A 16,763-nucleotide genomic window follows, 5' to 3' on the forward strand; every position below is an offset into this window, starting at 1 on the left:
ATGCAGACATGGGGAGAAAGTGCAAACTCCACACCATCACCCAAGGTGTGAATTGAACCTGGGACCCTGGAGCTGTGAGGCAGCAGTGCTTGCCACCGTGCCGCCCATATTTGTTAGGGGTGTTTGACGAATGACATTTAATTTAGAAAATTAGAACAAGTGGCTATGTACACAATCAGGCCTAATGCCAAACATACATACACCTAACAAGGAACAGAATTATAGTCAGTGGGATAAGAAAAAGTGTAAAAGTCCATTACTCTGTAACTGTTCATGAAGCTAGCAAGCAGAATACTAGGTTTTAACAGAACAGTACATTACAAAAATATATCATTTTGTCTCATTCAAGATCTTGCTGAGCCTTCAGTTGGAATACTGTGCCCAGTTTTTGTATCCCCTCCAAAGGACAAGTTTTAGAAAGGACGCAGAGGAGGGCAACTTTGGATTTGCAGTGTTAAATATTTTAGCTGCCCAGATAGAGCTTGGTCTCAATAGTTCAGAGTAAACTTGCCGAACCTTATCTGGTGGGGGCCATACTTAAATGTTTTTCTCACTCAAGGGGCCGCTGGGCAAATATCAGAATGATAAAAAAATATTGTGCCATGAATTTTTTAAAAACCCCGAGGTATGGAAACAACTTGTTGAGCTAAAAATGAGTAATAAATAAAGATGAGTGATAAGAGAGTAAAAGGTTCAATGTGTGTGTTTCCAGTTCAATCCCGGGCTCATGGTGCTCACTCACTCACTCACTGTGAGAGTGGATGATGGTGAGTGAATGTGAGTGAGAACCCTGATATTGGCAGTGAGCCAGACCTATAGACGCATTCTTTGCCTGCACTCACATGCTCTCATTTCCCCTTTTCTCACAGCCTCCAGTCACTCATCTATCAGATGCAAGTGGCCCTGCTCCTGCTACTTTATATACTTTGCTGCAACGTCTCTGAGCCCCACGTGGGTACAGCTCCGGGTGCCTGGGTTCCGCTCTGGATGCCCTGCTCCTCAGCAACCTGTGCTCCCCAGTCCTCGACCTCCCCTGGCGCCAAACTCACGCACTGTTGTTCACTGCTCCTCCGACCTCGGGTTGTTTTTCACCCACATTTGCTGCTGATAGGTTCACTCGTCAGCTTATCAGCAGTAACATGGGAAAGAAAATGGCCTGTGATTGGAGGAGCAGTTCACTGCAGTATCCTCCATTCAAGCCGACCTGATTGACAGGCATTTTGAAAACGGACTCCAGGAGCTGCACAGAGGGACTTTGAGGGCGTCTGACCCCCTCAGGCCGCATGTTGAACAAGGCAGTTTTGAGAGATGCAGGCTCAGAGAATTGATGTTTATAAAATAATGAAGGAACTAAATTGTTTTTACATAAGCCAAATGCATCAGTTGGATAGTTTGTTCGGATTGGGTAATATTTATAAGTTATGTAGAGGTTAAGCTAGGTGGTTCTTTTGCATGAAAAAATGGATCTGTGGAATAGGTTGCTGGCTCGTACAGTACTTGTTCATTTGCTGTAATTGGGGAGGAGATCATAGAATTTACAGTGCAAAAGTAGGCCATTCGGCCCATCGAGTCTGCACCGGCCCATGGAAAGATCACCCTATCTAAGCCACATCACCCTATACCCGTAAACCCATCTAACGTTTTTGGACACGAAAAGCAATTTATCGTGGCCAATCCACCTAACCTGCACATCTTTGGACTGTGGGAGAAACCGAAGCACCCGGAGGAACCCATGCAGACACGGGGAGAGCGTGCAGACTACGCACAGACAGTGACCCAAGCCAGGAATCGAACCTGGAACCCTGGAGCTGTGAAGCAACTGTGCTACCATGCCGTCCATAAGTGCTGCCCAGAAGATCACCATGTAAACGTGATAGGGTGCCCTGTAATGTAGAGTAGGGTCAATGTGAACATTGGGTTCATTTCAATCGCTTTAAGGGGTCAGAGGAATTCCCCAGTTTTTCGCCTTCATTGGACCTTAAGGTGGATAAGGAATGGCTGTATTATCAGGCATTGTGCATCACAATCATATGGACCACATAGTCTTTCCGATCTGTCATTTTTATTATGTCCATGTGGTGGTGAGATTGCAAGGAGAGTTTTTGGCTTTTTTCATCTTTCTTGCCCTGGGTCAGTTCAACATGCTAATCGAGTGCTAATACTGTCAGTTTCATTTAGAAGGAGGAAAAGTTGAAGCAACAACAGTTCCTGAGTGTGTCAGAAGGTAGCATGTGAAAGAGATTGCTCATAAGACTTAATACCTAGTAAACCGGTTGTGTAGGCCAAGAGTCAGGTTTTTTTGGGGGGGAACTATCGCAGAAACAAAATTATTAATTTTGTGAAAGATAGCCAGGTAGCTGTTGTTACTTTTATCCTCCAACACTCAATCATTTCTCACTAACATTTGGTTCATTCAGGAACATTATAGATGACTGTTCCAGGATGAGAAAAGGTTCATCCCGCCAATGTAGCTCATGACACGCGACTGCAATCTCATGTTCATTGGAGCAACACAGGTATTATCAAAACCATGATAACAATTGAGCACACCGGTTCAAAATGGAGCGCTGGTTGCTTGGACAGATCTGGGGGCTCTGCAGTCTGCACCATGAAATGCCTTTCACATTGAGAATAAACTTGGTTTGTTCTCACTGGAACGACGGAGGTTGAGGGGAGACCTGATAGAGGTCTACAAAATTATGAGGGGCATAGACAGAGTGGATAGTCAGAGGCTTTTCCCCGGGGTAGAGGGGTCAATTACTAGGGGGCATAGGTTTAAGGTGCGAGGGGCATGGTTTAGAGGAGATGTACAAGGCAAGTTTTTACACAGGTAGTGGGTGCCTGGAACTCGCTGCCGGAGGTGGTGGTGGAAGCAGGGACGATAGTGACGATTAAGGGGCATCTTGATAAATATATGAATAGGATGGGAATAGAGGGATACAGACCCCGGAAGTGTAGAAGATATTAGTTTAGACGGGCAGCATGGTCGGCGCAGGCTTGGAGGGCCGAAGGGCCTGTTCCTGTGCTGTACTATTCTTTGTTCTTTGTCGTGATGATGCACAACCTTGCAGTGGGGCAGTAGAGCGGAGCTGCTGATTGACTTGCGGGGGAAATTTGCATACGTCTGTTGTGGTCACCCTAACTTGAAGGTGTACCTGTGCAAGAGACCCTAGCTGTTCAAGTGAAGACAAGTATCCAGCAGAGGGCAGTAGAGCAGAGATGCTGATTGGCTGTTGTGGGGGAAATTTGCGTACATCTGTTGTGGTCACCCTAACTTGAAGGTGGTTTGTGGAGGAGCTGTTATCAAGTGACACTTAAACCCGAAACACTTCTTCAGTGTTTCCCTCCCTAACCCCCTCTAACCAAAAAAAAACGCTGTAAAGATCAAGAGGAAGGCTCGAGGGCAGATAGAAGTAGAAAGAAGTTGAACCGTGACGTCACATCCTGCAGGTAAGGGATGGGCTGCTGACTGGTAAGTAGTTTTTCTTTGATTTTCCCTCGGGTATTATCGTGCGGGGCGCAGAGGTTGCTGAGTGAGTGCTTGCTGAGAAGGGGAGTGAATAACAGGTAAGCTCTTTCTTTCTTTTTCTTTTTTTTATCTAGAGGGGATGGCAAGGAAGGTAGTGCAATGTTCCTCCTACAGAATGTTTGAGGTGAGGGACACCGTCAGTGTCCCTGCTGATTTCATCTGTGGGAAGTGCACCCATATCCAGCTCCTCAGAAACCGCGTTACGGAACTGGAGCTGGAGCTGGATGAACTTCGGATCATTCAGGAGGCAGAGGTGTCATAGATAGAAGTTTCAGGGATGTAGTTACTCCGAAGAATAAAGATAGATGGGTGACGGTGAGAGGGGCTGGGAGGAAGCAGTCAGTACAGGGATCCCCTGTGGTTGTTCCCCTTAGTAACAAGTATACCGCTTTGGATACTGTTGGGGATGACGACTTGCCAGGGGTAAGCCATGGGTTACAGGTATCTGGCACAGAGTCTGTCCTTGTTGCTCAGAAGGGAAGGGGGGAGAGGAATAGAGCATTAGTCATTGGAGACTCCATAGTTAGGGGGACAGATAGGAAATTCTGTGGGAATGAGAGAGACTCGCGGTTGGTGTGTTGCCTCCCAGGTGCCAGGGTGCGTGATGTCTCGGATGGTGTTTTCAGGATCCTTAAGGGGGAGGGGGAGGAGCCCCAAGTCGTGGTCCACATAGGTACCAACGACATAGGTAGGAAAAGGGATAGGGATGTAAGGCAGGAATTCAGGGAGCTAGGGTGGAAACTTGGATCTAGGACAGAGTTATTATCTCTGGCTTGTTACCCGTGCCACGTGCTAGCGAGACGAGGAATAGGGAGAGAGAGGAGTTGAACACGTGGCTACAGGGATGGTGCAGGGGGGAGGGTTTCAGATTTCTGGATAATTGGGGCTCATTCTGGGGTCAGTGGGAACTCTACAAATGGGATGGTCTACACCAGGACCAGAGGGGTACCAATATTCTGGGGGGGAAAATTTGCTAATGCTCTTCGGGAGGGTTTAAACTAGTTCAGCAGGGGCTTGGGAACCTGAATTGTGGCACCAGTACACAGGAGGTTGAGAGTAGTGAGGTCAAGAGTAAGGTTTCAAAGTTGCAGGAGTGTACCGGCAGGCAGGAAGGTGGTTTAAAGTGTGTATTCTTCAATTCCAGGAGCATCCGGAATAAGGTGGGTGAACTTGCGGCATGGGTTGGTACCTGGGACTTCGATGTTGTAGCCATTTTGGAGACATGGATAGAGCAGGGACAGGAATGGTTGTTGCAGGTGCCGGGGTTTAGATATTTCAGTAAGCTCAGGGAAGATGGTAAAAGAGTGGGAGGGGTGGCATTGTTAGTCAAGGATAGTATTACGGTGGCAGAAAGGACGTTTGATGAGGACTCGTCTACTGAGGTAGTATGGGCTGAGGTTAGAAACAAGAAAGGATAGGTCACCCTGTTAGGGGTTTTCTATAGGCCTCCGAAAAGTCCAGAGATGTAGAGGAAAGGATTGCAAAGATGATTCTGGATAGGAGTGAAAGCAACAGGGTAGTTGTTATGGGGGACTTTAACTTTCCAAATATTGACTGGAAACGCTATAGAGTACTTTAGATGGGTCCGTTTTTGTCCAATGTGTGCAGGAGGGTTTCCTGACACAGTATGTAGATAGGCCAACGAGAGGCGAGGTCATATTGGATTTGGTACTGGGTAATGAACCAGGACAGGTTTTAGATTTGGAGGTAGTGACCACAATTCGATTTAGTGATGGAAAGGGATAGGTATATACCGTAGGACAAGAGTTATATCTGGGGGAAAGGCTTATGATGCGATGAGGCAAGACTTAGGATGCATCGATTGGAGAGGAAAACTGCAGGGGATGGGCACAATGGAAATGTGGAGCTTGTTCAAGAAACAGCTACTGCGTGTCCTTGATAAGTATGTACCTGTCAGGCAGGGAGGAAGTGGTCAAGCAAGGGAACCGTGGTTTACTAAAGCAGTCGAACCACTTGTCAAGAGGAAGAAGGAGGCTTATGTAAAGATGAGACATGAAGGTTCAGTTAGGGTGCTCAAGAGTTGCAAGTTAGCTAGAAAGGACCTAAAGAGAGAGCTAAGAAGAGCCAGGAGGGGACATGAGAAGTCTTTGGCAGGTAGGATCAAGGATAACCCTAAAGCTTTCTATAGATATGTCAGGAATAAAAGAATGACTAGGGTAAGAGTAGGGCCAGTCAAGGACAGTAGTGGGAAGTTGTGCGTGGAGTCCGAGGAGATAAGAGAGGTGCTAAATGAATATTTTTCATCAGTATTCACACAGGAAAAAGACAATGTTGTCGAGGAGAATACTGAGATTCAGGCTACTAGACTAGAAGGGCTTGAGGTTCATAAGGAAGAGGTGTTAGCAATTCTGGAAAGTGTGAAAATAGATAGGTCCCCTGGGCCAGATGGGATTTATTCTAGGATTCTCTGGGAAGCTAGGGAGGAGATTGCTGAGCCTTTGGCTTTGATCTTTAAGTCATCTTTGTCTACAGGAATAGTGCTAGAAGACTAGAGAGTAGCAAATGTTGTCCCCTTGTTCCAGTAACTATAGACCAGTGAGCCTTACTTCTGCTGTGGGCAAAATTTTGGAAAGGTTTATAAGAGATAGGATGTATAATCATCTGGAAAGGAATAATTTGATTAGAGACAGTCAACACTGTTTTGTGAAGGGTAGGTCGTGCCTCACAAACCTTATTGAGTTCTTTGAGAACGTGACCAAACAGTTGGATGAGGGTAAAGTAGTTGATGTGGTATATATGGACTTCAGTAAAGTGTTTGATAAGGTTCCCCACGGTAGGCTACTGCAGAAAATACGGAGGCATGGGATTCATGGTGATTTAGCAGTTTGGATCAGAAATTAGTGAACTGGAAGAAGACAAAGGGCGGTGGTTGATGGGAAATGTTCAGACTGGAGTCCAGTTACTAGTGGTGTACCACAAGGATCTGTTTTGGGGCCACTGCTGTTTGTCATTTTTATAAATGACCTTGAGGAGGGCGTAGAAGGATGGGTGAGTAAATTTGCAGATGACACTAAAGTCGGTGGAGTTGTGGACAGTGCGGAAGGATGCTACAAGTTACAGAGGGACATTGATAAGCTGCAGCGCTGGGCTGAAAGGTGGCAAATGGAGTTTAATGCAGAAAAGTGTGAGGTGATTCATTTTGGAGGGAATAACAGGAAGACAGAGTACTGGGGTAATGGTAAGATTCTTGGCAGTGTGGATGAGCAGAGAGATCTCGGTGTCCATGTACATAGATCCCTGAAAGTTGCCACGCAGGTTGTGAGGGTTGTTAAGAAGGCGTACGGTGTGTTAGCTTTTATTGGTAGAGGGATTGAGTTTCGGAGCCATGAGGTCATGTTGCAGCTGTACAAAACTCTGGTGCGGCCGCATTTGGAGTATTGCATACAATTCTGGTCGCAGCATTATGGGAAGGATATGGAAGTATTGGAAAGGGTGCAGAGGAGATTTACCAGAATGTTGCCTGGTCTGGAGGGAAGATCTTATGAGGAAAGGCTGAGGGACTTGAGGCTGTTTTCGTTAGAGAGAAGAAGGTTAAGAGGTGACTTAATTAAGGCATACAAGATGATCAGAGGATTAGATAGGGTGGACAGTGAGAGCCTTTTTCCTCGGATAATGATGTCTAGCACGAGGGGACATAGCTTTAAATTGAGGATAGATAGATATAGGACAGATGTCAGAGGCAGGTTCTTTACTCAGAGAGTAGCAAGGGCGTGGAATGTCCTGCCTGCAACAGTAGTGGACTCGTCAACACTAAAGGCATTCAAATGGTCATTGGATAGACATATGGACGATAAGGGAATAGTGTAGATGGGCTTTAGAGTGGTTTCACAGGTCGGCACAACATCGAGGGCTGAAGGGCCTGTACTGCACTGTAAAATTCTATGTTCTATTGCCATACAAAGGGACCTGCTTTTGGAAAAAATGCACAGCAGATTTGATTGAATGAGGAAGACCAAAGTGAGGAAATAGCTGAAGAAGAGGGTGTAACGTTTCAATGCTTTGCAGCAAGAGATGTGAGATATTGAGTTGCTTGCTGTGGGATTCTAGTGACCAGCTATTCTCCTGCCCTGAAAACCTATTCATAGTCTCCCCCCCCCCCCTCCCATATTAATAATCCTTGTTACATCTTGCACTGCCCCTTGATCCTGCATTAAATTAGCTACTCATCCACCTTCTATATCAATTATATACCAGTAATGTAGATTCTGACGGTGCTATAAAACCACATTGCAGACTAAAGTGCCAATTGTTTTGTGTTGAATTTAATTCCCAACACTAGTTGATTCTGCACCCCAAGTATTAACCAATACTATATTTCTTATCGGAAGGTTTACAAACTCTTTTTTCCCCACAAAAGATGTTCCCCCAGTAACCTCAGCAAAGCAGGTGGTTGCTCAAGTTGAAACTCTTGACAAGCATATGGCCAGTGACTTGCTTCTAGCCTGAGGCCCTAGGTGCAGCCTGTTGTATCCAATTTGCTCTGGGGACAGTCTGGCACAATTAACAGGCAGTCAACATTGACCCATCAACCATGCGAAAATGGACTGAGAGTTAAATTCACCCTGGTCTTATACTGCTGATATCATGTGACTTAACTGCTTTCCCTCTCCGGTCAATTCCATCTACCCCACCCAAGTTATAATTGGAGCTAATTTGGTTTGCTATGTCCTCAGGGAATCCAGCAAATATCGCAGCTACTTTTTTTAACCTACTTAAGCCAAATTGAAATGTTTCAAACTGCTTTTTAAATATCAAATTTTGAACTTGAAGATTAAGATAGCGTAGCTTTGCATCAAATACACAATTTAAAAATATGAAAATACAATCAAATAATAAACAGCAAAAATTACTTTTGCACAATTAACTTTGGCACAGTCACTAAATGGACCACTGAAAACATAAGCCAGGAATCAAAGAAACATCGGAAATAGGAGCAGGACTTTTGACCCTTTGAGCCTACCCCGCCATTTAATATGATCACGGCTGACCCTCTATCTCAATTCCATACTCCTGAATTATCCCCGTACCTCTTGATACCGCTAGAGTCTAGAGACCTTGTCCGTCTCCCCCGGGGCCTTTTCAACCCCGATGCGATTCACTCGACTGCTGTACATTTTAAATACCTGTTGTAAACCTCGAAAAATATGACGTCCTATCGGTGAAGTATGAACATTCAGTGAAGGGGAAACATATGGTGAAGAAACCCATTACTTATATTTAAATTTGTTACAATTTATTGAAATTAGGTTCCTGTCCAGAAAATTACATCACCGGCGAGAGGTGTGGAAAATCTGAAGATGAAATCTCACCGGCGAGAACCTTGGGTGCGATTGAACAGATGTGAAACAGAGTCCCGTGACGAGCGCGTTTAGTAGGGTGTTTCCTGGCACTGGCAGCGCCAAAGGCAACCCCACTATTAAACGGGAATCTGTTTCATTTCGTGGACTCGGCGAGAAACACTCGATTGAGGCCGCACCATTTCCGGCACTAATGAGCTCTGCTGGTCAGTGCAGGAAGAGATCAAATGGTTCCCTGACATCTAGACCCACTACCGTGACCTCCGGACCCCCCCCAATGCCCTAACCCGCCTATAAGGGGGTAATTGGGCCCCTTGCACCTCACCTCGTAAGGGCAGGACACCTCTGGGCCTGATCCCCGGCAGAGGTGTGATGCCACCTGGGCACCTTGGCACTGCCAGTCTGGCACCTTGACAGTGCCAGTGAGGCATGCAGGTGGCACTGCCAGAGTGACAGGCTGACATTGCCATGGTGCCTGGGTGGCATCGTGGTTCCAGGATGCCAACCTGCCTCCCCAACCAAGCAGGGGCCCCCGATCACCTGGAAGACCCCGCAAGTGCCAGTACACCTGGTCCATGTTCGTGGAAGCTAGGTGCTAAAGGGCTCCGGTTTGGGTTCTCCGAGGCAAGGCTGTTACCGCCAGGGCATTGGTTGATGTGGTATTAGGGTTGGTTCTTCAGGATTTCTCGTTTATTGTACCATGTGCATCAATCACTCTTTTGCTGCAGCAGTATTTTCAAGTCACAGCTGTCTTTTGAGATCGCCAGGGGCCGCCCAGTAGGGTGTGGAAAGAACCGGAAATAATGTGACATCTTTGAATATTTTAAGCCTGTTTCATTATTAGTGTTATTCAGGAAATGTGTTTCACTGCTTAGAAGCTGCTTCTATGAAAAACAATTGAATGGTGTAAGGCAGAAGCATGGATCGGACTATTTATTTCAATGTCTCAAATTCACAAGTTGTTCTCACTGGTAGGTAAACTTTACAAATGTCTGGACTATGGTGGAAGTTGAGATAGAAATCTCAACGTTTGTATGTTTTAAAATTAATTATACTTCAAAGCATGTACAAATATACAAGCGCAATTTTGATAAAACATGAAATATCATCATGATCGGCTTCATTTTCCCACTGCAAACATTATTAACGCACAAAAGTACAGTACAGTAAACTTTTTAAATTCCGTTTTTTATGTTTGCTGTATCAGTGTGATGATATATGATTTTGCGACAGACTGGTGGATTGAAATTTTGCACACACTATAAGCTGTGGTAAAATTGTGTTTTAGTCTATTGCCAAGTATCATTAGAAAATGAATCGTAATTAGATAATTTGTCATATATTTACATAAAGATAGAACAAAATAAAGAAAAATGAGAGAGAATCATTCTTTTTGCACAGTCTTACCTAGTCCTTTACCCGCAAGTGGATCACCAGCAACAGCACTACATCGGCCCTCCGATTCTTCAAGTGAGCAGAAACTCTCACCTGTTTCATCAGTCCCCCAACCCCCATATCAATAAACGGATAATAATAATCGTTAGTGTCACAAGTAGGCTTGCATTAACACTGCAATGAGGTTACTGTGAAAATCCTCTAAGTCATCACATTTCGGCACCTGTTCAGGTACACAGAGGGAGAATTCAGAATGTCCAAATTAACTAACAAGCACATCTTTCGGGATTTGTGGGAGGAAACCGGAGCACCCGGAAGAAACCCACGCAGACACGGAGAATGTTCAGACTCCACACAGACAGTGACCCAAGCCGGGAATCGAACCTGGGACCCTGGAGCTGTGAAGCAACAGTGCTAACCACTGTGCTACCATGCCACAAACCCCTACCCCACTCCCCGACTCAGCCATCACCTCCACGGAGATGATCCCATCCCCCACCATTCTCCAAAAGATGCCCCAGCCCCACCCATCAGATAGGACAGAAAAAAAACCCAGACACCATCAGCAAGCTTCCCCACCCCCATCCTAGAAATCTGCCAACCAATTCCTCTTGATCTTTGGGTGGCATGGTGGCACAGTGGTTAGCACTGCTGCCCACAGCTCCAGGGACCTGGGTTCAATTCCGGCCTCAGGTGACTGTCTGTGGGGAATTTGCACTTCCTTCCCATGACTGTGTGGGTTTCCTCCGAATGCTCCAGTTTCCTCCCACAGTCCAAGGCAATGTGCAGGTTAGGTGGACTGGCCATGCTAAATTGCCCCTTAGTGTCCAAAAGGTTAGGTCGGGTTATTGGTTTAAAGCGACAAGGTGGAGGTGTGGGCTTAAGTAAGGTGCTCTTTCCATAATGGGAATCCAAGGGCCGGTGCAGACTCGATGGGCCGACTGCCCTCCTTCTGCAATGTAAATTATAAGAAATATTTCTCCACCATCCCCATCTCCCATCATTCACACCTCATTGGCATGCTGAAATCTTCCTAAGCAGGTTCAGCAGCCCAAGCCCCTCCCCCCACCTCTCTCCGATTCACTGGTGAACTGATTTGCTAGCAGGGCAGGCCCTGCCAGCGTCTACACCCACCCCCCACCCCCACCCCCCACCCCCCACAGTGAGTACCATCCGTGTTCCACACAGAAAATTGTGAAGTTAGTACATTTTCTGCTTGAATTGCAGGCCTAGCTGATGAACAAGGAACGGTAGACCATTCAGCCCCTTGAGCATGCTTTGTCATTTAATGAGATCATGGGTGATCTGATAGTAACCTCAAATCTGCATCCCACCTATCTTTGAAGACCTATCACCCCCTTGCTTATACATTTATTTTCTTTAGCTCTCCAAACACAGTGAACTGCAGTCTACATCTCGACCAAAAACTGCAACTGCCTCTGGCTGTTCTGAAACTGAATGGCTTGCACACACACAAATAAATTCAGCAAAAGAAACTTCTAATCATAGCTGTACCCTGAATCATTATTTTTATTGCAACATGGTATGCATTGGAATGGATCAACAGAAATCCAAACAAATAATTTTACCTTCATTATGACTCTTTGATTCTGTGACCCAAATGAATAATTTCTATTTCTAATGGAGTTTTACGACCCTCTTTCCCAGATTGCTAGTTGTTGCCATATTTTATGGAGATAATGATAGCCACACTGGGCGGGATTCTCCATTGGCTGACAGTGAAATTGCGATATGCGATTGAGCGGAGAATATGTTACGACGCCAAAATCGCGGCGGGCGGCGATTTGACGCCAGATTGCAATTTTCTGTCACCCAGACAGCGACGCCAATGTGATCCGGAACGCACGGGGGGGAACAAGCCGAGTGGCCGGGGTGACCCCCCATGGGACTGGGGCGGTGTCCAGTCACGGACCACCATTGATGCGGCCTGCAAGACAGCCATCTTGCTGCATACCCCACTGACCACCCACCTTGGCCCCTGGTTCTGCAGAGTGACACCGTCCATATGGATGCTCCCAACCCAACACCCAACTCTCCGCCATACCCCTTCTTCCCCCCCAACTCGGCCGCTACCCGCTGGCGGAGCATCAAAGGCCCACTCAGGGCAACGCCCAGACTAGCCCCTACGGTGGCGCATGCGGGGGCCAAGGAGTGGAGTGTACCATTGGAAAGGGCAGTGCCAGCCCACTGTATCACTGGCATCAGGGACGGATGCAAGGGCCAGAGACCCGCGGTGCTGGGCAATAACCGGGTCAGGAGTGCAGAGGTGGGGGTGGGGCATTGCCTGTGAGGCAGCAACCCTGTCCTGGGCCAGCACCTGCACAGAATGCCCAGGCCTTGGACTTGCTGATCCATAGCCAACACCATCACCCCCAATGCCTCCAGCACGCATGCGACCGTGTGGTGTTGGCCTGGGTGGCACGCATGGCCGGCACCACCTGCTGCTCCTGCAACCGGTTGGACTCCTCCAACTGCACCTGAAGGTATTGGATGTTCGCCGACAACCCTTCATGTAGCCCCTGGCTCTGTGACTGCATCTTCACAATCGTCTGTTCCAGAAGCCTGAAACTCGCCCAGAAGGCAGCTGGTCACTGCGGTCGGCCTGCTTCCCGAATGTCCGCCCCCTCGGGTGTTTCTACTTCTACTTGCTGTACCAGGCCAACTGTGTGGTGTGCACCAGAGTGCCCCAGGATCCTCTTCACTAAAGTGCCCAACCGAGGTATGTGTCTCTGGGATGGTGGAGGGTGTTGGAGACAGCTGTGACAGGAAGTCAGTGACGTCCGCTGACTCGAGGAGGTTATGCAGTTTTTCTGGCACTGCTAACCGGTCGCGACTGTGTTACCCACGGCGCGGACCACCCCTTCTTCCAATGCCACAGCAAATGGCAGGGGCTGCCTGCTTCCTTCTGGGGCCGGGGCACAGAGTCATCCGCCTCCTCCACGGCATCCAGGAGGGTCTCCAGCTCGGCATCCATGAATCTTGGGGCAGCTCTCCTCGCTGCCATCTTGTGGACTGGGATAGTGTGTGTGGGGGAGTGAAGTGTGTATATGCAGCTTGTCAGCCTTCTGAGGGTCAATCCGAAACTGGCAAATCCAGCACCGTTTCTCATTGGAATCGATTGTATTCCACGTGACGCCTGTAGCAGAATCAGCCCAGGTGCCGTTGAGAAGCAGAGGAACCGACATAAGATAAATGGAGGTCTTCTTCTTACAGCCCAGTCAGGGCAGACGCACAAGAGGAGGGCAAAAGGAGCACTTAAAAGATGTGCCAAAAGCCAACACAAAATGCAACATTGACATCAACTCCTGGAAGGCCATCATCTGACTGATCTTTGAACAGATGGTGGCAGTTTCTGTGGGGAAGATCACAGTATTTTGAGACCCACAAAGACGAAATGAAGATGAAAAGTGAGAGCGGCAAAAAGAACATGTCATGACCCAAAATGATAACACACAAACAGATGTCCCACAAGGCAATAAGGTCTGCAGATCTAGGATTGGCCTCATCAGCCATCTTCAGACCCCTGGTAGACAATCATCCTCATGAACGATGGATTGCCAACAATGGTAATAATAGTTACAATCTGGAATGCAACGCCTGAAAGAATGGCTGCAGATTCACTTTCACAAGGAAATTGGATAATTATCTGAAAAGAAAATGAATTGCAGGGCTACCTGGACAGGGTAGGGGAGTGGGACTAATTAATTTGTCCTTACAGAGTTGGCATGGGTTCAACATGTCATGTGCTTTGCTGTTGTCTATCAGTCAGCTACCCAAGTTGAGATGGTAAGGTCAATCGCAGAATGTCATCCTCCAAGGTCACCTCCAGCCTCCTCACTGAAAGTCAGGAGCTTTCCTTCCGGGCTGAAGTCACTGAGGTAACACAGCAGAGGAGCCTCCGGTGAAGGTGCATAGAACATGGGAATTAATTGAGGGCATGAGGTAAAGTAGTTGGGTTTTGTGTGCAAGATGGCATGATTTTATTTACACATTTGGTTTGGAATGTTTATTTTGTGATGGCATATATTTTTACAGTGTGGCCAAGTGAACATTGAGATGTTCAGTGACACAGAAAAGTCTGTAGATGAATGGGGGATTGGGGCTTCAGTCATTGGTCTTGCAGTCTCATGAGTTCTTCTTGTCAACCAGATGAGTGTTGCCTTCTCCCTTCTTCCTCTTCCTCCTTCTTATGCTCCTGCTCTGCTCACCATGTAACAAGGGTTGTCCCCTCATTGTGATGAGGTTGTGCAGCATGCAGAGCACTACAAATCTTGACACCCAGCCTGCCGAGTACCTCCGGTCTCTTACAGAATGGTTCAGACAGTGGAAGTGTTGCAAATGGCTGACTCTGTCATATTTCACAAGGTGGTATGGTTTTCTGTATATGTTTGCTGCCCATGTGTATGGATTGTGCACCAGAATCATGAGTCATGCCACCAGCGGACAGCCCTTGTCTCCCATCAGTTGTCATCCTTTGTTTGCCATGTTGGCTCAAATGCAGCTGGCTCAGTGGACTGCCACAGAATAAAGACATCATGACTGCTACCAGGTTACCAGGTATTGACCTACATAATAACAATAGTGATCTTTATTAATGTCACAAGTAGGCTTACATTAACACTGCACTTTGGTGCACTCCCTCCATAGCAAGAAAGTTCTTCCTCAGATAAGGACACCAAAACTGCACACACTACTCGAGCTGTGGTCTCAGCAATACCTTATACAATTGCAGTAAAACATCCCTATTGCTATACTCAAATGCTGTTGCTATGAAGGCCAACATACCTGTCGCATTCTTTACTATCTGCTGTACCTGTGTACTTACTTTCAGCGACTAATGCACAAGGACACCAAGGTATCGCTGAGTATCCGCCTCTCTCAATTTACACCCATTCAAATAATAATCTGCCTTCCTATTTTTGCTATGAAGCGGATAACCTCACATTTATCCACATTACACTGCACCTGACATGCATGTGCCCACTCACTCAACCTGTCCAAATCCCACTGAAGAATCTTTTCACCCTCCTCAGATCACCAGCCCACCCAACTTTGTATCATCTAAAAATTTGGAAATAATGCATTTAGTTCCCTCGTCCAAATCATTAATGTATAATGTGAACAGTTGGGGTCCTAGCACAAATCCCTGTCACTAGTCCCTGCCTGTCAATCAGAAAAATCCCATTTATTCCAACTTATGCTTCCTGTTTGCTCACCAGCTTTCTATCCATCTCAAGACACTACCCGCAATCCCATACGCTTTAACTTTACATAGTAATTTGCAGTGTGAGAATTTGTCGAAAGCTTTCGGAAATTCTAAATAAATTACATCCACAGGTTCTCCCTGGTCAACTCTAATTAGTTACATCCTAAAGGAATTTCAATAGATTTGTCAAGCATGACTTCCCTTTCATAAATCTATACTGACTTTGTCTGATTATATCACTGCTTTCCAAATGCTGTGCTATGAAATCCTTGATAATGGACTCTAGCAACTTCCCTACTACTGACTGACTGGTCTATAGTTCCCTATTTTCTCACTATCCCCCTTTTTGAATAGTGGAGTTATATTAACTACCCTCCAGTCTGTAGGAACCATTCCAGAGTCATAAGATTTTGGGAAAATGACCACCAATGGATCCACTATTTCTAGGGTTCTTCCTTAAATATTCTGGGATGAAGATTATCAGGTCCTGGAGATTTAGTCATCTCCAATTGCATTAATTTCCAACAAATAATTTCCCTACGTAATACTAATTTCCTTCAGCTTCTCACTAAATCTTGTGATTCTCGGAACTATCGGTTCATTATATATAACTCCATGTATAAATCCATGTCTGCCTCCATCTACAAATCCCCTTTTTGAATCCTAATCCGCCCTACTCCTTTTAACACCTTTTACTATGTATGTGCTTACAGAGGATTTTTGGATTCCCTTTTATGTTGGTTGAAAGTCTCTATTCGTACTCGCTCATGCTTATTTTGCACCTTGCCTCTGAACCTTCTATATTCAGCCTGGTTCTCAATTCTATATTCTACCTGACACCTGCCATGAGCATGCTTTTTCTTCTTTATCTTAATTTCAGTCTCTTTCATCATCCAGGGACCTCTGGATTTGTTTACCTTACCTTTCCCTTTTGAGGGAACACACTCTAGGAACTCTTGCCTCTCTCTGCCCTCTAATTCCATCTCAGTCTATAGTCAGATAATTAAAGATCCACTGAGCAATGTAGTTGCACCCTTTTCGTTCCTTCTGTCCTTGACTCCCACCCCCCCACCCCGTGACATCCTTTTCTCCAGAACTGCAATGTTCCCCTTAATCGGTACTGCCACCTCTCTCCTTTTTCTTCTATTCCTATCTTATCTGAACACCTTGTACCCAGGAATATTTGACACCCAGTCCTGCCCTTCCTTGAGTCATTCAAGGCGCAATAGCTGATAGTGAGTGTACGGGAAGTGAGTTGTTGTCATTGTGGAGCAGGGTCTGCAGGTGGACTCAT

The 16,763-nt window shown here is 46.3% G+C and overlaps 1 protein-coding gene across 2 annotated transcripts in view; it reads left to right on the top strand.

Moving 5' to 3' along the window:
- Positions 1-16,763, top strand: part of LOC140396227 (FYVE, RhoGEF and PH domain-containing protein 4-like) — a 431,975-nt gene that overhangs the window by 155,266 nt on the left and 259,946 nt on the right. The window contains exon 1 of one of the 2 annotated variants that reach the window (XM_072484550.1): positions 9,745-9,818. The exons of the other annotated variant lie outside the window; for it this stretch is intronic. Within the exon in view, the coding sequence (XP_072340651.1) occupies positions 9,767-9,818 (52 nt within the window). The 5' untranslated portion in view covers positions 9,745-9,766. Of the gene's footprint in view, positions 1-9,744; positions 9,819-16,763 lie in introns of those variants that run through there. 2 annotated transcript variants of the gene reach the window in all.

Source organism: Scyliorhinus torazame, chromosome 19 (assembly GCF_047496885.1).
Source record: "Scyliorhinus torazame isolate Kashiwa2021f chromosome 19, sScyTor2.1, whole genome shotgun sequence".
NCBI classification, from domain to species: domain Eukaryota; kingdom Metazoa; phylum Chordata; class Chondrichthyes; order Carcharhiniformes; family Scyliorhinidae; genus Scyliorhinus; species Scyliorhinus torazame.